This window comes from Micromys minutus (assembly GCF_963924665.1).
Source record: "Micromys minutus genome assembly, chromosome: 7".
Taxonomy (NCBI): domain Eukaryota; kingdom Metazoa; phylum Chordata; class Mammalia; order Rodentia; family Muridae; genus Micromys; species Micromys minutus.
The window spans coordinates 29907647-29931017 of NC_137976.1; the positions used below are offsets into that span (position 1 = coordinate 29907647).

Genomic DNA, 23371 nt, shown 5'->3' on the forward strand with positions numbered 1-23371 from the left:
ATTGATTTCACCAGATAAAATTCCTATGGTTAAGGAAAATGTGGGGTCATGATGGAACAGGTAAAGTGATCTTTTTAACCTTCTTCTCTAATGATGAGCCAAATGATAGCATAAACAATTTATTAAGAAACAGGAAAGTGTTAGTGATTTCCAGAGCTATGTAGATTGAACCCCATTCCAAGTTAAAAAAACATGAATAGAAAAAAAAAAAAAGAAATATAATTAACTTAGAAAACCAACCAACCAGCCAACAAAATAATCAGGGCAGTGATTATCAGAATAAACATCTAAAGGAGTTTCAAAAGGGAGACTATAGAGGAAACCTGGAAGAGCAAGGAAAATGAAACGGTGAGGCTGAGACTGGTTGAGACTGGTGATACGGTCGCTTTACATCATCTGATGACATAAGCCATGTCCACCCATTGTTCTGACATTAAAAAAATCCAAAGCAAAAAAAAAAAAAAACAAAAAAAAAAACAAAACAAAAACAAAAACAACCCCCAAAACAAACAAACAAACAAACAAACAAAAAAAACCAACCCCCCCCCAAAAGAAAGCCAAATATTTTGGATATAATATTGAAACATCTGGACATGTTATTTCTTAAATGTAGCAGGGTGACTGATACTCCACACAGGCTTCTGGAGACTCCAATTATGTTCATCAGATATTTATACTTTAGCTTCATCAATACTGCTTAGCACACAAAAAGCCAGTGTGACAGGCACATTAATACTCACCTAATGAGTTAAAAGATAAATGCCTTATAACTTCGTAAGGGAATTTTATTGCCAGCCTCCCTTCTATGGAAATGTAGAACCTGAACTCATGGATATTGGGAAGTTAGTCAGGACTCTGGCTGTCACATTCTCTTAGTATATGATGACTGAGGTGAAACTTTTGCTTGATGCTTTAAAAATCTGTAATCTGATAATTACAGATTTTTAAAAAAAGATTTAATTATTTTATGTATGTGAATACACTGTAGCTGTCTTCAGACACACCAGAAGAGGGTTCTGGATCTTATTACAGATGGTTGTGAACCACCATGTAGTTGCTGGGAATTGAACTCAGACCTCCGAAGAGCAGTCAGTGCTCTTAACCACTGAGCCACCTTTCCAGCCCCAGGACTCAACTTCTGTTGGTTATAAGCATCACTGAATTCTTGTGGACTAATGTACAAAGTACTGTAAACAGTTAGAAGTTCTAGGTTATGAATAGAATGACAAGTCTAAAGATATATTTGAAATTGACTACCCTTTACCTATTTAATCATAGCTTGAGCAAAAGAAGGCCTAACTTTGCAGATGTGTAATTAAATTATATAAAATATTTATAAATATTTTTGTCAATTAAGATTTTGTAATACAAATTAACAAACTCAATGTCTACAATGTTCAATATTTCCATAATAAATAGGATGAGTTATGAAACTTGTTATTCTTTACATTTGGATATAGTGGTCACATAAACTGGTTTTATTTAGTTACTTCATATTATATGTGTATGGTAATGACAACATATACAGCTGTAAATGAGACAGTGAGGCTGAGACTCATACATACAGGGATGTAATACAGGGATGTAGTTGGTTTTTTTGTTTGTTTGTTTGTTTGTTTTGTTTCTTGTTTTTTTTAATTCTCCTCTGGCTTTATTCAATGTCTACTTTTTACATTTGATGAATATCAAAGTTGATTTCATCTCAGACAAGCATATTACACTTAAGTAGCATTGTTCATTTCAAAGGTGAGAAAATACACTCTGTATATTTTAAATGTAGCAATTAGCATAGACAAATCTGGTTCAAATGTTTAGATAACTTCAGTAGTTTATAATGTAGCTAGGACATACATTTAGTCATCACTCTACTGCTGAACTTTTAGAATACTTACTATTTGTTTTCATTATATTAAAAGTAACCAGCCTGGAATGGTGGCTACATGCCTTTAATCCCAGCACTTTAATTTTTATTGGGGAATTTGGAGGTAGAAGTAGGTGCATCTCTGTGAGTTCCAGGCCAGCTTGGTTTGCATAGTGAGTTCTAGGACAGCCAGTGCTATGTATTTGCCTAAATCTTTTTATTGTTGTAACAAAACACTGACCAAAAGCTAGTTTGGGGAGAAGAGGATTTATTTGGCTTAAACTTCCACAGCACTTTCTGTGTGGGGTTCAATATGTGATTTAACCTTTAGTAATTTACCTTTTACAAATGTGGGAATACTTGTATATTGGGCATAGATGTTCAGAATTAAGATGTCATCTCCATGTAATTTTTCTATGAGTATGAAGTATTCTTACCCCATATATTTTGTTTATTTTAGTTTAAAGTCTATTTTATTAGATATTAGAATGGGCACTCAAACTTGCTTTTTGGGTCTGTTTGCTTGCAAAATCATTTACCAGTCCCTTACTCTGAGTTAATGTTTTCTTTGTTGCTGAGGTGTGTTTCTTATGTGCAGTGGAATGATGGATCCTGTTTTCTCATCCATTCTGTTAGCCTGGGTCTTTTTATTGGGGAATGGAGTCCATTCATGTTAAGAGATATTAATGATCAATGATTGTTAATTTCTGCTCTTTTGATCTTGGTAGTGGTAGTGTGTGTGTGTGTGTGTGTGTGTGTGTGTGTGTGTGTGTGTATGTGTGTGTGTGTGTTTTCCTTTCTTTGGTTTGCTGGTGTGAGGTGATTTATTACCTGAATTTTCTTGGGAGTAGTTAGCCTTTTTGGGTGGAAATTTTCCTTCTAGTGTCTTCCGTAGAGCTAGATTTGTAGATAAATATTGTTTAAATTTGCTTTTGTCATGGAATATCTTGTTTCTCCATCTGTAATGATTGAAAGTTTTTGCTAGGAATAGTATTCTGGACTGACATCTGTGGTCTCTTAGGTTGTGTAAGACATCTGCGCAGGCCCATCTGTCTTTTAGAGTCTCTGTTAAGAAGTTGGGTGTAAATCTGACAAATCTGTTTTAATATGTTACTTTGCCTTTTCCCATTGCCACTTTTAATATTATTTCTTTGTTATGTAGATTTAGTGTTCTGATTATTATGTGGAGGGAGAATTTTCTTTTCTAGTCCAATCTATTTGGTGCATGAAAGCTTCTTGTATGTTTATAAGCATATTTTTATGTTGGGGAAATTTTCTTCTGTGATTTTGTTGAAAGTATTTTCTGGGCCTTGTAGCTGGAAATCTTTTTCTTTCCTATTATTTGATCTTTTTATATTGTCTGAGATTTCTTGAATATTTTATGCCAGGAACTTCTTAGATATATTTTCTTTGGCTAATATATCACTTTCTTCACTCATATCTTCTATGCCTGAGATTTTCTCTTCCATCTCTTTCTTATATTCTATTGGTGATGCTTGCATCTGTGGTTCCTGTTCTCTTCCCTACTCTTTCCATATCTAGGGTACCTTCAGATTGTATTTTCTTTATTACTCTATTTCCATTTTTCAGTTCTTAAACAGCTTTATTAATTTCCTTCACCTGTTTGGTTTTATTTTTCTGTATTTCTTTAAGGGATTATTAATTTCTTTAATGGTCTTTAAAGTGTGTGTCATCTTTGATTTAGGGTCATCTTGTTGTGCCTCAGCTGTGTTAGGATATCTAAGGCTTGCTTGCTCTAGTAGGATAGTTGAACTCTGGTGGTCTCTTATTGCCTTGGCTCTGACTGATTATGTTCTTATGCTTGCCTTAAGCCATCTGCTTGTTCCTGTTGTTTACTGGATGTTTCTAATGCTGGCAGGACTCCTGAGGGAGGCAGGCAGAGCCATGGGCCTGGATGTTCCTGGGGCCCTGCAGGCCTTTTAGGGAAGGTAGATAAGGCTGTGGGCCAAGTGATGGATAATGGAGGTAAAGTGAGGTCTCCGCTGCTGTGCCAGGTGGACCAGGCAGGCAGTCTGCTTTCTTATAGGACCTAGGCCCACAAACCAGGAGCTGGAACCACCACAATGAGCTGGGCCCTCCCCCATCAATCACTAACACAATTCTTTACAACTGGATCTTATGAAGGCATTTTTCTCAACTGAGGCTCCCTCCATTCAGGTAAGTCTAGTTTGTAGTCAAGTTGACACAAAACTAGGCAGCATACTGTTTCACCTTTGGCCCTTCCCCCAAATGCCTTTTTTTAAACATATATTTTACAGTTGCTATTTGCATTCATAGGGTACATTCCCAAAGGGGGAATTTACTAGATTAAAAGGAATATATAACGTTATTATAGTTTATTTTTAATATTCTGTTCTTATGCATGTGACAGTTTTTCTGTATGTGTATTCTGTGCATGCAGAGCTTGTGATAGTCAAAAGAGTGTCATGGGTTCCATGAACTGGAGTTATACCTACTCTAGGTACTGGAGATTAAACCCTGGTCTTCTGCAATAGCAGCAAGTGCTTTAAACCACTGAGCCATCTCTCAGCCCCCATCATTATTGGGTAGGTTTTAAATAGTAGAGTTCACAGGGGTGGAGAGGAGGAAGCAAGACAGAGCAGAGTGAAGCACTCCTTTTATACTTGAAGAGAAAACTGAGCATTTATTATGATAAACATATAAACCCATGATTATTGAGCATTTTGTCTACATACACTGTGTCTTTGATACAGTCAAGTGAGTGATTGGCCTTTGTGCACAATTTGGCAGGTTCTTTGCAAGGATTAATATAAGCCATATAGAATACCAGATTCCTAAAATATACATTTCTGCAGATACTGTTTTTGTGTCTTTTAAAAAAATGAGTCTTTGAGGATGTGGACAAGAACTTGGCTGGTAGCAAGTCTCATGAGAAATGCTTATAATTGACTCCAAACACATATCTTCTTACAGCATGCCACTGCACTTGAGCCCTGAGGGGAGACACTTCTCTGCCATATATAGCATCAAACATATTGGAGAGGCTCATTGCTTACTAATTACTTTAGTCTTAATACGCTTAAGTTCCTTTGAAAATCTGAACACAGTTGTCTACCATTAAACTGAACAGTATGGGTTGATTTCCAAGAGCCTTTCTAACATTTTCTTTCAGAAAACACCATAATTGGTTCATTGTTCTCTTGAACAGAAGTGAATAGAGGCAGGGGCATGTCAAACCACATAATTTAAAGACAATCTTATTGTCTTAGTTGAAGACTTTAGAAAACATGTAAGAGGTAAACAAGACCACACAACTGATGTTCATGACATTTCTAAAGATATTATGCATGTGTGCCTGTGTGAATTTATATGCACTGTATGCTGGTGCCTGAGACATCCTCTGGAGCTGGAGTTATAGCTGTGGGGTAAGTACTGAGCTACGGTATAGCCCCTTTATAATATTTGTAGAAGTGCAATGTTCCCATGAAAATGTTGGCTGAACTTACCTAGTGTTTTGGAAGAACAAGGCAGTTTGAAGCCAAGATATCACTGTGGCTTAAAAGGTGAACACTTCAAATGAATGGCTGGTAGAAAATCAATATTCTATAGCAGGCAAAACCTTGAAATCACGAAATGTCTGTCACTACCTCACAGAACAAAATATGATTTCAAAAACTTTAGAAACTTTTTGGAAATTTATTTCTAAATATCACAAACTTTTAAAAAAGCAACACATACTAAAATACGTGCATGAGCAAAAGTAAAAAATAAGCACAGGAGTACGAAAATTAACAGTAAAAATTTAATACAGTATTCTGGATACAGGTAGAATAGCACTAGGTCAAGGACTGTAGTTACCTCAGCAGTCTGGGAATATGGGTTGACATCAACCAAGGTTTAGAATAGCCCCTTCACATTTCATCAGTGCGGACCAAAGCCAAAGCAAGCTAGGATGGAGACTCTACAACTAACCTTCCAAGTAAACCAGCTATTTTACAGTGACTTACCCTCACTTACTGACAGTTAAGTCAGAGAGCCCTTACAAAGACTAAGAATCAAATGAAGACTTGTTTCTAGCCTTTGTTTTAGGTCACCTTAAACTAAATTGCTTTTATGTACTTGTTAACATCCATGTACACATTCTTTCAGGCCAAAGTTTTAGCTTGGGAATCTTGCCAACTGTATGTCTAGCTTCTGGACATTCCCAATCAGACAAATTCACTGTGTAAAACAGCAATATTTACTGGTTAAAAGTTTTCTGGTCCCTTAAAATTTAGTAGGGCCACAGGCATTAACTGGAAGGAACATTTACTAAATATTATTAGAAAGCCTTAATCAAAGATAATGGATAAAATAACTATATAGGCTCTCATACACAATCTAATTTCTCTGTAAAAGAAAAAAATGATTACAATATCTTTCAGGCTTGCTATATGCCACAGATAATGAGAAAGAAACCAACAGGAAATTCAACAAGCTAGAACTATTTACTGTCAGGATACAGTGAGGGTCTAGAAGACATACTACAATACTGAGAAAACATTAACAGGTAAGCATGTGCTGAAGGCAGTTTATAAATGAAACATTACAAAGCTTGTGACAATGCATCCAACTAATAAAAAAGAGCTGCTATTGGTCCAATGGCATCGCATCATACTACCACTATACAAGGAAGATCGAAAGCTGTACATAAGTTCACTTTGCATTTCTCAAGTAGCACACGCCTTAGACACTCATTTGTTACCTAACACGCCAATTATAGTCTTTACCAGTTTGTGCAGGCTACTATAACCACTGCTATTTACGAGACGAATTTAGCCAGTTCCAAGAAACAAATGTTCATAATCGGAGAAGAAACATTACTAACTTTCCCCTAAGTGGATGGAAACCTCATTCTAAGGACATGATACAACCCTAACAGAATGAACTATGCCCCTAGAGATTCAAAAATGGAAGAATAGTCGCAAGCCTGGAAAAACAGTTCTATAGAAACTAAGTAACTTTGAAATCAGTAATTACTGTAAGAAAGGCAAAGGTGAATTATTTTCCCAGTGCAACATCAAACATGTTACTGGACTAAAAGAAGCTGTTATGTCATGTTTACTAACAGTGCATAGTCCCAGACAATAGGGAAAAGTCCAAATCACATGGAATCCTGAAAAATTAAGTGATTGTTTTTCTTTTGAACATAGTGGTATAAAACTCAATTATAATTATTTTTGTTGTTTGGATTTCCTACCATCTTAGGCATATTAAACATGGTTGCCTGCAAATTCCTTAAGGAAGTGGAAGCAATCACTGTTTACTTTGCTGCTGGTCTGTGTTTTACCAACTGTAGTCAGCAAACAACTAGTCTAGGCATTTATGTGCTACATGAATATAATCAAACATGAGAAAATAGAAACTGCAATTTTTTTTGAGAATTGATTTTTTTTCCTTCCATAGCAGGCTTTTAAAATAAACAAACCAAGTGGTTACTCTGACAACCTGAATTGGGAATGTTAAATCTATAAGACCCATTAAGACAAGTTGTTCTTAAAAACACAAATTATTGCTGGGCGTGATAGTTCACGCCGTTAATCCCAGCACTCAGGAGGGAAAGAGGCAGCTGGGTTTCGAGGCTAGCCTCCAGTGAGAGTGAGTTCCAGGACAGCGAGGGCTATGTAGGAAGACCCTGTGTTGAAGAAAAAAAAAAAAGTCAAAACAAACCCCACAAATTATTTTTTCTATTAACTTTGGCTCTTTGTTTAATGAAAAATTTCGGCACAATGACCTCAAAGATAACTCCAAGTCACACAGGGCATCTTGCCACTGATTTAAAATAGAAATATAACTTTAATGCTTTCAACTATTTGTTTTTTTAATATTAAAGCTCTAATCTAAGTCTTCAGTTACTAACTTTTAAAAAATATAATTCAGATCTGATGAAGAGGACTTATCTGAGCTAAATTACTTCTAATAAGCTTACAGAACAGTGAGGTTCAGAGAACCTGAACATGGTTGACCTTTAACAGAACTGATTATTTCCTGACTCAGCATCCTGCTTTATTTTTAATTATAAAACTCGTGCCTCGTTTTCTGGATTGTTTAGCATCTAAGTTTTTAAACTTGCATCACCAGAGGCAAAGCAGTAAAAGTGAAACTAAAACTCATTTCTAGGCTATTTATCTAAATAAACTCTTATAAAATCTTATGGAAAAATTAATATATAGAAAGCAATTTTCTTATTTTTTTTGTCAGCCAAAAACTAACTAAATTCCTTGTAAAAGGAGAAAATGGAACCACGGTGTATTTAAATGAAAAGATCAGTCCTGTAGTCTTAATACCAAGACATAAAAAAGTTTGCAAATCCAGGAGGGCATTTAACATGAAAACTATGGTTTGAAAATTTTTGTTCATAGTTCGAGACTAGAATCTCATCACTGCAAAATTCCCCATGGCTTTTGGCAAAGACATTAATAGAGATTTTAGTCTTTTGGTCACTTGAAGCTGCTACTAAATACATGTCTTTAAAAAGGAGAAAAAGAGACCATGAGGAAGTAAAGGTTAGGCAATTATTTCACATACAAGTAGAATGTAATTTGAAACAGTCATTTCTCTTAGAGATCTCAAACTCTAAGAACATTTCCGGCCTTCTACTATATTGTGAAAAGAATTTGAACTTCTTTGAGCTCCTGTGAGAGGTATAGCCTGGCAGCAGCTTCAATTTTCTAGGCGAGTTCTCAATCCAAATAATTACATAACCTCATAAGAAAAAAAAAAATCATACATGGCAACAGGGCTACAACACAGGGACGTTCTTCCATGCACAAACATTTCAGGAGAACATCCATCAGTTTAAAGATGACCATCAGGTTTCAGATAGCCTAATACATTCTATAGCTAAGTTTTACTTTATACCATCGGTGACTAAAATTAGTGGTAAGTTTTGCAGTGAGGTTTCTTTCTTTTGCCTGCAACTATATACACATTGCAAAACTATTCTGTATCACATGATTTAAAATGAAATAAATATAAAAATGAACCACACAATCAACACATTAACTTTAATACTCCACATTATTATCTTGATCACAATGGTCATAACTGCCTTGTCAACAATCTTGTGAGTTGAGGAGCTGATTCTCATTCTCATATCCATCAGGCAGATACGCTCTCCTCAGCTGGTCTGACTTAGGTATGGATCCTCCGTTCTTCACATGTCGAGACAGGAATGCTCGAACTGCTGGATGGTCAGCCTTCTCCAGGGGGATGTTGGCTTCCAGGCACATTTTCACAAAGTCCTGGATAACACTGACTTTCTCTGTCTGCGCAGCACTGTTGCACTGAAGAGATGCAGTCAGGGGCCTCTGCTTCTTTCTCACATTCTGCTCTTCAAATTCTGCCTTCCTCTTTGTATGAGTCTTTGACTTGAGGTGGTCACTAATGGCAGACTTGCGAACATGATTCAGCACCACGTTGCAAGAAGTGCAGAAGAGTTTTCCTCCATCTTCATGAAGCTCACCTCCAAATTCAGTGACTCGATCCAGAGGGGTTACATACAAAGCAGTCTTAGAACGATTTCTCGCAGGTGGTGCTGTTACAACAAATCGTTCCATTTTGTCTCTGAATAAGGCTCTTCTAAGACAAGAGAAAAATGTTAGTATTATAATAGTTCATTCTATAAATGGTTAACAATAAAAGGGTTATAAATGCTTTGCTAAGGGTAAAGATTTAAAAAATGAAACACCCCTCCAAACAACAACAAAACAAAACCCCTATCAAACTTAGTTCAATGATCCTTAGTATCCCCCAAGTACTCTTAGTTCAATTTGTGAATTGTATGTCTTTTAAACCTTATCTGAAATACTCAAGGAAAACAAAACTAAAGCAAATTAGCAGGATACAGCAAGGTTCAATCCTTGACATTTGTGTGTATATGGTATATGCCTATGTGCACACCTTTTTTTTTTTTTTGAATAGCTTCTCTAAATGAACCCAGAATTGGGATTATAGATTCGTACTGCTGGGATCACAGTTTCCATAGATGATGAGAATCTGAACTGAAATCCACATACTTGCACAGGAAGCATATAACTTACTAATCCAACTTCTCAATGCCTTGATTTTTATGACAAATAAACTAGACTTGTGAAGAAATACTTAAAGTATTCTAAATGTCTCTATCATAGCAAACATTCAGAGTACTAAGAATACTAATCTTGCCCAAGTTAGACATGTGTTCAAGTTAAAGAGCTTCTTGCTGGGATCATAATTTTGAGAACTTAACTGTGTACAAATCTGGTAGCAAAACTTATTTCCCAAAGAGAAAAGCAAGTAAACACTAAAAAAAAAAAACCAAAAAACAAAAAAAAAACAAAAAACCAAAAAAACCCAAAAAACAACAACAAAAAAACACCCATAAAGCAAGCGTAACTGTTTACAATGACATTACAAGTTGAGGCCTACAAATAATTGGCAATGAGTACAACTTAGTTAAGACAGGATCTCAGTGCCTGGTGGTGCTTATGCCTTTAATCACAGCACTCTGAGGGGCAGAGGCAGGACTGTTCCATGAAGACTTTCAGGACAGCCAGGGTTACACAGAGAAACCCAGTCTAGAAACCCAAAAAAAACAAAAACAAAGACAAAGTCTCACTATATAGACAGAGACCTATCTTTGCTACCTTCTGAATTCTGAGACTGAAACTATAAGGACCCATGCCAGAAAAAAATGTACTTTTTAATACATGTGTATCTTTAAGTTTCCAAAAGGTGATAATCAAAATAAGCTAATATGTTAACATTTGGTTTCCTATTTCCACTGAAGACTAATTTTTATTTCCCTTAATATAATGCCCAATATGTGCTGGGGAGCCACTCAAAACTTGATTTTATAAAAGGTAAATGAACAGCTGGGTGTCTACTAGTGGCTGAACAGCTACCTAGCATGAGCTAAATTCTGGGTTTGACCTCAGCAATGCAAAAACAAAAACAAACACAAAAAACATACAATTTAGCAGCAGCTTAATACTAAATTTAGCCTAGTAACAATACTCAAAACACCAACAACAGCCTTGTTGTCCAGCAGGGCTTTCACTGTGAAATCCATGTTTCAGTGTCCTTCATGGGTAGCTGGGATTACAGATATGTGCCAACACACCTAGCTGCTTTTTATTTCTTACACTTATGTATGTATCAATGTGTGAGCACCCATGTTACAGCACATGTTTGGAGCTGACAGCCAGAGGGAGTTGGATCTCCCTTTCCACCAGGTGGTTCCATGGACTAATTCAGGGTAGTCAGGCTTGGAAGCAAGTACCTTTACCTTTAGAGTCACCTCACTAGTCCCCAAAACTTCTGAAATTATCAATGGTCTATCAGCTTTATTAAATTACAAGCACTGGAAATCGAAGACTTTGATAACATGATTAGCAAGACTTACTCTCCTGAAACTATGCCTGTGAGGTAGCTTATAATAAATAATCAAGACATCAGATACCACACTGAATAATTTGTTATAATTATGTTAAAGAAATACTCCAAAGTATGTTCTGAAAAATTAGTTTTTATAAGTAAAATGACAAACCATGGAATAACCCGTTGCATTAGTTGACTTGCTGAGCAACACCAACATTCTACCAACTTTTGTCAGTATGTTGAACAAAATCTATGATCCCCAAAGTAAAACTGAGCCATTCATGAAAATTTTGTAAGGCACAAAACATCTCGAATTTCACACACTTACTTTTTGTGAACTTCTGCCCCATTACATCTTTGGCACACAAATGTTACTTGTGAAATAATCATGTTAGGGTATAGGTTTTCCCCAGCAGAAAAAACTGACATCATGATGAATCCCACCCAATACTCTGCAAATTATCATTGCAAATGTTTCCAATTTTCATAAGTACTCTACACCTATAAAATAAAACTGTTCTATCAAGTAAAGCTGTTATGAAAAACTGGGAGTACAGTTAGAATTTTTCTTTGATTGCAAAGTTACAGAAAACTAATCTTCAATTCTTGTGCTAACATGAAGTCTGAACTTTTCTGATCTTTTAACTTGTTCTTGATACTGCCGATGCAAATAACCACCTCGCAGAGAGGCGATGTTGGTTACATGTAAAGGTATTTTCAGAAGTCAGAAATATTTTAAACAAATGAGGAAGTCAAGAAGTTAAAGCGCCAAGAGCTAGCTAACAAAAGCAAAGCAGCTATTTACTAGAGCAAAACTAAACTGAGTTTTAAAGTCGAAAATTTTTACCGGCTTACTTTCCACTTTTTGTTTTCCTCCTTGATATTAAGTAGTGACTGACGGCTTTCCGATGAAAAACTACAGACGCATCCAATCCTAGCGACTTTCCGTTGGTTCGGACCCGGAGACGCCTTCGACTCAGTTTTTCAACAGGTGGTGGTGGGGAAACAGTTTCTGGGCTTGCACCCTATTTTCCCTGCGGCGCCGGGAAGTCATGCCTTTACTGTAAAAACACGAAAACAAACAGAAAGGGAAGATGGTGGAGGGGCGGAAAAGGCAGAGCGGCTCCGGCCACAGCACACAGGTGTCTCTGCCTTCCGTGCGGGATCCCCTCCGCTCAAGCCTCGGGCCAGCTCGGCTCCCAGGCTCGCACGCCCCGGGCGGGTGCTCGGCGGCCCGCGCGCTCTGCAGGCCCGAGGCTCCGGTGGGGGCGGGGAAGGCGGGCGCGAGCCGCCCGACGTCTAGACAGTCTCCTCCCGCCGCGCCGGCCGAGGTGGCGCCCCAGCGCCGCGACCCCGCCTGCGGGCCGGGATCGGGGCCGCGTCCCAGCTGCCCTCGGAGGCCCCGAGAAGTCGGCCGCTGGGCCGACTCGGTGGCTGTCCCTGGGGAGGGGGCGGCGGGCGCCGGCCGAGGCCGTCGCTGTCAGGCGGCCCGTCTCCTCCCTCCTCCTGCCGCCGGCCCCGCCCCCGGCTTCGCACAGCCCGAAGGCCCTGGCCCACCGCCCGCACCAACGGCCAAGCCCACCTTCCGCCTTCCCAGCTCTTCGGAACCGTAGGAGCGGGCCGCCGTTAGGGGAAGTGCATGAGCCCTCTCCCGGAACGAAAGGAGGAGGAAGAAAAGGCAAAGCAACGGGATGAAGAAGATCCCGCTGCGGCCGCCGCCGCTGGTCCCGCTGCTGCTCCTGCTGCCCCAGCCGCCGCCGCCGCCGCCGCCGCCGCCGCCGCCGCCGCCGCCGCCGCCGCCGCCGCCGCCGCCGCCGCCGCCGCCGCCGCCGCCGTCGCCGCCGCCGCCCGAGCGAACCCTGCCGCGGCCGCCGTGTCCCCCACCGCGCCCCGTCCTCCGGCGCGCCCTATGGCAGAGCTCGTAGGCGGCCCTCAGCAACCGCCGAGTAGTGTGGACCAACAGACGGCAGAGCTGTCAAATAGACGGCCAATTTAACCAATAGGAGTGTAGGGCGGGCATGCTTATGATTGGCGGTTTTCTTCCTCCAGTGAAAACTGGGGGCGTGGGTGGGCGGAGCCGGAAGTAGAGCCCAGTGGAGTGGCCCTGTCCGGCTGGGGCGGAGGGAAAGGAGGAGGGAACTAAGAGGAGGAGGAGGAGGTTAGCTGAGGCAGCGGCGGCGGCAGCGGCGGCGGCGCAGGGGCTGGGTACGCGCTGGGCGGCGAGAGCCTCATGGCGGAGGAAGAGAGCGATCAAGAGGCCGAACGCCTCGGAGAAGAGCTCGTGGCCATTGTGGAGTCTCCCCCGGGCCCAGTGGGGCTCAGAGCTGCGGGCGACGGCAGAGGGGGAGCCGGTGGCAGCGGCTGTGTTGGCGGCGTCGGGATCAGCAGCCGGGATTACTGCCGACGCTTCTGTCAGGTGAGGCGCCCGTCGGCCGCTCCGACTTGTCACCGGGCTCCTGGGCCTCTGCGTGGCTCCTGGCCTGCTGGCCCAGGTAACTGGGCTGTGTCCGGGAATGATCCTCCAGCGGGACACAGAGGGAGTCTGGGAAGCCCCGGTCCCCTTTCTGCACCTCTCCAAGCTTAGCGGTGGGGACGGGAGTCGGGTTGGGGGTGACTTGCGGACTTCGAGGTGAGGAGAAAGTGAGTTTGTCGTGGTGGGGGGGTGTCTGGGAGCTGGACGGTCAACTGGAAAGAACCCCGTCCTGACATGCCTGTGCCTCACGCAGACCCGAGGGTCCCGCCTTTCTCACATTCACTACCCGGTTCCTCTCACTTCTGCTGGGCTCTCCGGTCTTTCTCTAAGACCCAGGTGCCCGCATTCTCTTTTTGAGAGACGCCAACCATGCTATCACCCCACTTGCCTGCCCTCCTGTCATCGCCACCCCTCCCCCTCTGCTAGGGTCTCCTGTCATTCTCTCACTAGGTCCCTCTGGACCAGTTCTTCCGTTGGCTTTGGCACTGACCCACCGTTAGCTACTCCCCTCCCCCATCAGGTATGTGTGTTAAGGGGGTGTGTTTTCGGTGTGGGACGTTATTGGAGTGATTGTCATCTTTCCCTTTTTTGACCCCCTTCTCTGACAAACGCAGTTTCCTAATTGCACACAGAGAAAGTCGTTTTCCTGAAACTATTGCCCGGGTTACACCACCCCTCCCCCAGCCTTTAAATTACACGGTTTTGGTGAGTCTGTTAAATTGAGTATCGGAAAAAGTGACAGTAAATTATTTATTTCCTTTATTCTGCCGACTGCTTTTAGGATTGAATGTAGTTTGTATTTAACTGTAAGCAAATATAGAAACAACCTACGGGTTTAGGGATAAAGTTTGGATGATCTGCATTCTCATCTGCATACATTTGTAATACAAGTTTTTTGCATTCGCAACTCTTGCTTCTTAAAAAAAGATACTTTTTTCCCATACTACCTTTAAGAAATGTTTCTTGATGTGCACAAAGTGTTCAAGTCCTTAGCTGTTAACTTACTTAACCTGTTACTTAACATCTGTGCCTCAGTTACTTTTTTTGGTTGCGATAGTTGCTAGCTGGGTAAAGGTTTGGATGAGTTAGCTGTTAATTTCATTCTGGTCACAGGTGCGCAATAAAGCGAACACTGAGTGGGCATTACATTTGTTGACATTTCATTTTATGCCCTACCAAGCATTTAAGAAAAGAAGGGTAAGTTGGTACTTTTGGGTAAGTTACTAGTGATTAAATTTAAATTTTCTGACAGCATCATAGATAATTGGTTTGAAGGTTGAAACCTACATAGAGAGTGCATATCTTTAAGATTGTCTCTATGTAGTGACTTTCTTGAAAACATGTTTCATCTTGACAATTGATGTTCAGTGAACTTCAGTGTCTTGATTTTGAGGGTATTTGTCTTCTAACTACATGATTAATGTTTAGCAATCCTTACATTTGTAGACTATGAACCTAGGAACTTCAGACTTAGAAAAATTAGCATGCATTTGTTATTTTAAATATATTCTGAAACAAATGTTATTGTTTCAGTGTATATATATTTATTTAAAAGTAAACTTAATTCTCTATGTTTCTGCTTTGCTCCTCCCCCCCAATGTATGTGTATGTGTGCCCGCTGCCTGGTCATTGAAACCAAGGCTAGATCTCCCATTGAGCTCTACCCCTGGCCTGGCAGTGTTAATTTACTTGCTCAAATGACTCCTCATTGCTAAGAATTTTGAGTGCTAGAGCATTTTTTGGAGAACCTTACCAACTCTTAAATTTCTTGAAATTATTTTTTAAGAAAAAATGAACACATTTAGCTTATGAAAAACTATGACAGCACCTGGAGTGGGGCACCAGGAACACAGATTACCTGGGCCACATAATAAGACCTGAGTCAAAAACCAAAATCAGATTCTGATGTTTGACTTTAAAATGTTTTAAGAATAAATGAAATTAACTGTTTTATAAAATTCTAAGTTATGAATAGCTGAAAATAAAACTGAACAGGAAAAATGCAATGAATTTTTATTTTACATAGCTAAATTATGAGTATTCTATCTACATACATTGAAAATGAACATTTTTTTCCCTGAAATTTCATCATTTACTTTAGAGCTCTTTATGAGTTTTTGTTATGGTTCTATTTTACATGTGAAATTTATATTTATATATTATCTCTTACATATTTTAAATTGAATGGAAGAATCACATATAATATGTTACCTTTCATCTACTACTTAATAAAATAAGAGTTTATTAATTGTTTGTTTTGCCATTGAGGAAAATGGGCTTTTTATAACTGAATTTTCAATGACCAGTTTTCTTTTAAACAATTAGGATTCTATTATTTACCAATAGTAATATTAAATGATTTTCACTAATTAGCAAATTACTTAATCATGAGTAATTTCAAAATGGATAATTTAATATTTAGTTAATAGAAATAATGTAAAGTAGATAATTGAAGTGACAGAAGGCTCACTATATGAACGATGTATACCGCTTGTGATACTGAGAAAAAAAATCTTTCCTTTTGGGGGGAAATATGAATCAAATTTATTTGGTTAGTAGCTGTGCTTGCAGGAGGAAGAAATAAACAATTCTTTTAAGAAAAACTAAACAAGCACTTTGTGGACTAATTGCCCCTAATTACCTCTTCCTTTGGGCCATATTATTTATCTGCTCAAGAAATGCTTCAGTACCCATACTTAGTGTGCTTCGATCTGAAAGGAGGAGAGGGCAACTTTACTAAGAACTTGTTAACTCTTTTAACTTTCAGATAACAAATTATATAACAGATTTTGAAGCCAGAACATGTTAGCTTTTCTTAGAATCCAAAAGAACAAGATGGGATTTGATTTCAGACTTCAAAATCTACTAAAAAACAAATTGAAGTTATCAAACAAAACACGTACATTGTGCTGTGTGATGTGGATGGGATAGAGTGATGCAAAGTGATAGGCCAAAGTCCTGGAAGTACTCAAGACAGATATGGTTTAAGAATGGAGTCAAGGCTGCTGGCTCAGCCCTTAATCCCAGCACTCAGGAGTCAGAGCCAGGTAGACCTATGCAGTTTAAGGTTACCACAGTCTACATAGTGATATCCAGCACTGTGTGTTAAAGACCCTGTCTCAAAATAAGCAGACTCACACACAAACCCCACTTAAAATATAGTCTAAAAAGGATACTTTATTATGCCACAGTAATTGTTATTTCAAGAAACATTGTTGTCTTATATTCACTATTTACTAAAGCTGTAATATTTTGACTGTGCTCACATATAGTAAACTAAGCAAGTTTTAGTATCAAATCATTATAATGAGATACGTATCTTGAAATAATCTGATAGGTTAAAGTAGACTATAAAACTATTTTGTACTATGGTGGGCTTGCAGCCACCCCAGGTAGAGGATAAGCTACAAAACAAGAGAATGGACATAATGAACAGAAAGTCCTTACGTTAACACATAGGTATAGGCTTAAGTGAATGGAAGCTATTAATATTTCTGTGATGCAAAATCCGCTGAAGGTTTAGGAGGAGCATTAGAGATAATCTGATCTTTGGAGTTAATGGTCTATATCCCATAATGAACTTCAGAGAATATGTTAAAATAGTATCATCTTTAAATTTTAGTCTGTAATATTGTCATAGCTAGATGTTCCTGATGAGTGAAGCAATGATTGTGAATTATGAAGCAACTACATTTGCTGTCTGGGTTTCCAGAAATTTTGTTTCCTCCTGGTGGCATTCAGTAGTCTTAGATTTTTCTATCTGGCAGTTAGTGGGTAGGGATAATGTAGGACAGCCCAACAGTTCACCTAGCCTAACCTGTTAGTGGCATCTGCATGAGAAAGCCTGCTATACTTTGAATTTTTACTTTATAGCTAGTTTTTGTTTTCTTTGGGTAATGCTGTTCTTAGCAAAAGGTACCTAATAATTCTTTAGTAAGCTTTAACAGCAACTATAGTCTATGCAAGACACCTAAGACATTGTCATAATAGAAAAGTGGCTTGCCTCATTTTTTTTACAAATACATATTTAATGTCTCTTTAGAGAAATTCAAATTAATTGTCTTAGAAATTGTTGGTCTGATATATTGGTCTTGCTACAAAATTTATAGAATACTTGTACTTTCATGAAAGGTTTCTGAGGGTGTATAGTGCATTATTTTTATTATTAAAATTTGTTTCTGTTAATTGAAATATCTTTTAAATTATCTTTAATCAGTGCACATATTTTAAAACATATTGAAAGCTTAAATATGAAGAATTCCTTCTCCTTGCAAGTTTGGACCTGATTTAAGTGATTTAAACAATGTAGTTATTTATTGCTCATGTAAAATGTCTTGATAGTAGAGGGATGGCCCTGTGGTCTCCTTATGACTGTACAATTGATTTTCTTTCTTAGCTATGCTTCTTTTTTTAGTTTATCTGATATTCCAGTATGCATTCTGGGATTCCAGCTATCATATCTGACTTTTATGTGACAACAGGGTATCTCTGTGAGTAATTGAAAACTTACCCTTAATCCTGTCCACTGTCTTCTAGTTTATTTAGGCATCCCCATTCAAACTTTTAAAAAAATGATTTATTCATGCTTAAGATTCTATTTAGTAAGTAAGGAAGAAAACAAGTTTGGGTATTGAGCTATAGAAGCAACCTGCTTTTTATGTGAGAGGTATTTGGAGGGTAACTTTTTAGAAAAAACATATTTTCTCCCCCACTTTTTCAGAGCTAGTCACTTGCAACTTACACACACACACACACACACACACACACACACACACACACACACACACACACACACACATATACACACACACACACTCACTTGCCTAATTGTGATTTTCCCCCCTTTAATTTTAGGTGTGGTGAGTTGGTTGGTGGAGGTACCCTTCTCTTCTTATTGAGTACATCCAGTTTGAACTCTTGTGTATACCTGTTCTTGTCATTTTTCCATTGCTTTTGAGTCTCTTTCTTGCATTTCTCTCGAGAGAAATAATTAAGGGTTAGGTTCTCTTTTTGCCTGGGAAGGAGATTGGGGAGATTTCTATCCCTCCCCTTTGTGATTTTTGACACTCCTTTCACTTCCACATTTACAAGTATGTAGTGCCTCACATTCCTCCAGTTTCTCCCCATCCCAGGATGCTGAGGTCTTTAAAGCATGATTAGTTTGTTCCTGAACTTTTACAATAATGTGTTGGAATTTTGCTTCTCACGTCTCAGACTAGAACAACTTCCTCCAGCTACTTTCTAGATACCTAAATGTGTGTGATGTGTGTTTGTGTCTTTCTTTAGGTCTTTTAAATAAAACATTTTAACTTACTTTAGTTGAGTTTGCAAGTGAGAACAGAAGTAAATATGTATTTGGCTACATTTAATAAATGTTGAAAATTAGCTCTGTTAAAAACTAGATATAAGACTGAGCACTCTCGGCACTTGGGAGACAAAGGCAGTCATAACTTCCGAGATTCAGAACATCCAGGGCTACACAGAGAAAACCTGTCTCAAAACAAAAACAAAACCCAAAAACAAAAAATTCAACAACAGCAAAAAGAAGAACTATAAAAGATGAAGGCAAGTACTGACAGTAATTTGCACTGATGCATTCTTTTGCCGCATCCTTGGTCTACTGTACTGTGAATGTTCAGAGCTAAAAATCATTCATTGCATCACTTTACTTCCTATATTCCTTTCAGTAGTTTTAAATGTGGGCTTTAAAAAATGGTCTTTAAGACCTTGAGTATTAGAGACACTTGAAAGGTGAAATTCACGGAAAGCTAGTTATCTGTTTATTAATAACTAGGGAAAACAAAACAAAATCAATTTGTCTACATGTTGTTCTCTAATACCTTTATAGGTTGATTTTCATAGTTGAAGGCTAGTTGTTAGTAGTGACAACAGCAAATTATTGAGAACACCTTCAGTGACAAATGGCATGGAAACCTTTACATGTAACAAAATCTATTTCCCCTCTAGCAACTCATGTTTGTAAAGAATGTTTATTCATATTTGAAACTGTTTAAGCATACTGATTATGCTTAAGACCAGGTAGAAGTGTTTTCATTTGGGATTATATTTTACCTACCTACCTACCTACCTACTTTTTCTATCTATCTATCTATCTATCTATCTATCTATCTATCTATCTATCTATCTATCTATCTATCTATCTATCTATCTATTTTTGAGACCGGATCTTACCATATAGTTTTAGTTGGTCCAAAATTGTGTAGACGGCGTTGTGTTTTGAACTTAGAGATCTTGTTGCCTCTGCCTTTTGAGTGCTAGCGCTAAAGACTCACACTACCACACTTAGTTCGATTTAGTGGTCCTTCCACTCCCCAGATTTTAGAATATTTCATATACCTAGTAAGATGGATAAGACCTAAGTTCAAGCCCCAAATCCATTTGCTTCCCATACACCTTATTCATAACTTGAAGACAGTTATATACTTTTCTTAGTGCATATAGAAATTTGATTTTGGACCCTCATAAATAAGTATGAACCTCATACTTGATTTTGAACCTCAGAAGACAAGTATGGCGTCTCCTGGTGGTATGTTTATGGATCAATTTTATTATTCCTTTTACTTGTTTACTTTCTTGGGTATTCTTTATTAAAGTTTAAAATTTATTAGAAAAGTTCTTTATGGATTTTTTTCTAGGTGTGTGTGTGTGTGTGTGTGTGTGTGTGTGTGGTCTTAACTATCCTAGAACTTGTTCTGTAGACCATACTGGCCTCAAACCCAGAGATCTCCTTACCTCTGCCTCCTGAATGCTGGAATTAAAGCTGTCAATCACCATGCCCAGCTATTAAAACTACTTCTTTTTTTTTTTTTTTTTTTAATGAGTATACTGAAGCTGTCTTCAGAAGAGGGCATCAGATTGCATTGCAGATTGTTATGAGCCATCATGTGGTTGCTGGGATTTGAACTCAGGACCTCCGGAAGAGCAGTCAGTGTTGGGTTTTTTTTTTGCTTTCAAAATATTCTTCTATTATTTCTATTTTTTAATTAAACAACTTTATTTTAAAAAACAAAGATAAATGTACAGATTTTAAGCAGTTTTGCATAAAAGTTTACAAATACATTTTTGTCAGTACTTGGTTTTTTTTTTTTTTTTTAAAGGTTTGATAGTGTGCATTAAGCTTTTACTAGTTACAATGAGCATAAAGTACATTCAAAACAGGATGTAACCTGGAATTAGTCACAGTTTTCTTGGTGTGTAAAGATTAAGCATAATGGTTTTTCATTTTCTTTCTTTCTTTTTTTTCTTGAACTTCATATAGTCTGTGAGTTTTTTCCTTGGTGTTCAGAGCTTTCTGGGCTTAGTATCCAATTATCAGTGACTCCATATTATGTCTTTTCTTTAGTGACTGGGTTATCTCACTCAGGATATTTTCTAGATGCATCCGTTTTCTTAAGAATTTCATAGTCATAATTTCATAAAGTCATTGTTTCTGATAGCTGAGTAGTACTCCATTGTGAAAATATACCACAATTTTTGTATTCATTCATCTACTGAAGGACATCTGGGTTCTTTCCAGCTTCTGGCTATTATAAATAGAGCTGCTATGAATATTGTGGTGCATGTGTCCTTGTTGTATGTTGGAGTGTCTCTGGGGTATATGCCCAGAAAGTGGAATAACTGGGTCTTCAGGTAGTACTATGTCCAGTTTTCTGAGGAACTGCCAGACGCCAGACTGATTTCCAGAGTGGTTGTACCAGTTTACAACCCCAACAACAGTGGAGAAGTGTTCCTCTTTCTCCACAACCTTGCCAGCATCTGCTGTCATCTGAATTTTTGATCTTAGCCATTCTGACTGGTGTGAGGTGGAATCTCAGGGTTGTTTTGATTTGCATTTCCCTGATGGCTAAGGATGTTGAGCACTTCCTTAGATGCTTCTCAGCCATTCGATATTCCTTAATTGAGAACTTTTTTGTTTAAGTCTGTACCCCATTTTTTAATAGGATTGTTTGATTCTCTGTTGTCTAGCTTCTTGAGTTCTTTGTATACCTTGGATATTAGGCTTCTATCTGATGTGGGATTGGTAAAGATCTTTTCCCACTCTGTTGGCTGCCGTTTGTTTTCTTGACAGTGTCCTTAGCCTTACAGAAACTTTGCAATGTCATTAAGTCCCATTTGTCAATCTTTGACCTTAGAGCACAAGCCATTGGTGTTCTGTTCAGGAAATTTTTTCCTGTGCCCATGTGTTCTAAGGTTTTCCCTACTTTCTCTTCTAATAGTTTCAGTGTACCTGGTTTAATGTGGAGATCTTTGATCCACTTGCACTTGGGCTTTGTACAAGGAGATAAGAAAGGGTCTATTTTCATTCTTCTGCATGCTGAGTGCCAGTTGGACCAACACCATTTGTTGAAGAGGCTGTCCCTTTTCCATTGAATGTTTACAGCTCCTTTGTCAAAAATCAAGTGACCATATAGGTGAGGGTTCATTTCTGGATCTTCTATTCTATTCCATTGATCCACGTGCCTATCTCTGTACCAGTACCATGCAGTTTTTATCACAATTGCCTTGTAATATAGCTTGAGGTCAGGGATAATGATTCCCACAGATGTTTTCTTGTTGTTGAGGATGGATTTTGTTATTCTAGGTATTTTGTTATTCCAGATGAAATTGTACATTTCTCTTTCCAACTCAATGAAGAATTGGGTTGGTATTTTGATGGGGATTGTATTGAATCTGTAGATTGCTTTTGGTAAGATGGCCATTTTTACAATGTTGATCCTTCCAATCCATGAGCATGGGAGATCTTTCTATTCAGTGCTCTTAACCACTGAGCTATCTTTCTAGCCCTACTTTATTATTATTTTTTTAGTAAAAGAAAAATACAGTATAAAATATATTTTAATTTTTTGCTTATATTCTTTTCAAGTGTAGTCATTTCGAATAATGAAATTTTATCTTATCTGCAAAGATAAGTGAAATGCTCTTACTTTGGTGTGAAAAAAGAGAATTAATTCAATGTGTTAGGAAAGGTGCTATTTTACATTCACCAGTGAAATCTTAGGTGTAAGTAATTTATTGACACAAAGTTTTTCATATATTTACCATTGCTTTGTAAGTAATCACTAGTTACCTTGTTTTTAAAATTATCTTAGGCTGGGCTTGCAGGTGTTAAGATATAGGTTTTCTCTATAATATTTGTAACTCATACCCATAATCATTAAGAGTGTGTGTTGTGTGTGTGTGTGTGTGTGTGTGTGTGTGTGTGTGTGTGTGTATGTGTGTATAGTTGGGTCTAGTGATATAGCCACTAGTGACTAAAGTAGATAGATTGCAAGTTCAAGGCCTGTCTGTACTGTAGAAGGATTTGAAAGCCAGCCCCAGGCAACTTAATGAGAACTTGTTTGAAAATACAAAGTGAGAAAGAAAAAAAAATCCAGTAAAATTAGCAGATGGTAGGTTAATAGCCAATATAATTTAATTTGTTGAATACCATTCAGGTGTGTATGCAATGATAAGGGACTTAAGTAGTGTCAACATGATATGAAAAAACATTGATCTGTTGAATGTGTTATGTACAATTGTAAACTTGAATACACTGATTAATGCATTTAGAACTATCTGTGAACTAGAACAGAATAGAAACTCTCCATCTATGCAGTGGACCGACTGTTGATGCTAATATTGGTACTTATCTATAA

At 38.3% G+C, this 23371-nt stretch overlaps 2 protein-coding genes across 5 annotated transcripts in view; one reads left to right on the top strand and one right to left on the bottom strand.

Moving 5' to 3' along the window:
* Nucleotides 1-5533: 5533 nt before the first annotated feature.
* Nucleotides 5534-12986, bottom strand: CGGBP1 (CGG triplet repeat binding protein 1). Of its 3 annotated transcripts, none has more exons than XM_080918841.1 (3): nucleotides 12825-12986; nucleotides 12098-12303; nucleotides 5534-9460 (listed from the first exon to the last, which is right to left on the bottom strand). In XM_080918841.1, exon 3 carries the CDS (start codon nucleotides 9439-9441, stop codon nucleotides 8938-8940), a length of 504 nt encoding a protein of 167 aa, XP_080774967.1. In that variant the 5' UTR covers nucleotides 9442-9460; nucleotides 12098-12303; nucleotides 12825-12986; the 3' UTR covers nucleotides 5534-8937. The 3 variants fall into 3 exon arrangements, with proteins under 3 accessions (XP_080774967.1, XP_080774965.1, XP_080774966.1); XM_080918839.1 differs by having other exon boundaries at nucleotides 5534-9463; XM_080918840.1 differs by having other exon boundaries at nucleotides 5534-9463; nucleotides 12090-12303.
* A 452-nt stretch (nucleotides 12987-13438) lies between these two features.
* The window catches only part of ZNF654 (zinc finger protein 654), a 72815-nt gene continuing 62882 nt past the window's right edge, over nucleotides 13439-23371 (top strand). The window contains exons 1-2 of one of the 2 annotated variants that reach the window (XM_080919313.1): nucleotides 13532-13658; nucleotides 14166-14235. Coding sequence is in view for 1 of the 2 variants with exons in the window: in XM_080919312.1 (XP_080775438.1) it covers nucleotides 13473-13658 (186 nt within the window). In the remaining variant the exon portion in view is untranslated. Of the gene's footprint in view, nucleotides 13659-14165; nucleotides 14236-23371 lie in introns of both variants that reach the window. The other variant, XM_080919312.1, reaches the window with a different exon arrangement.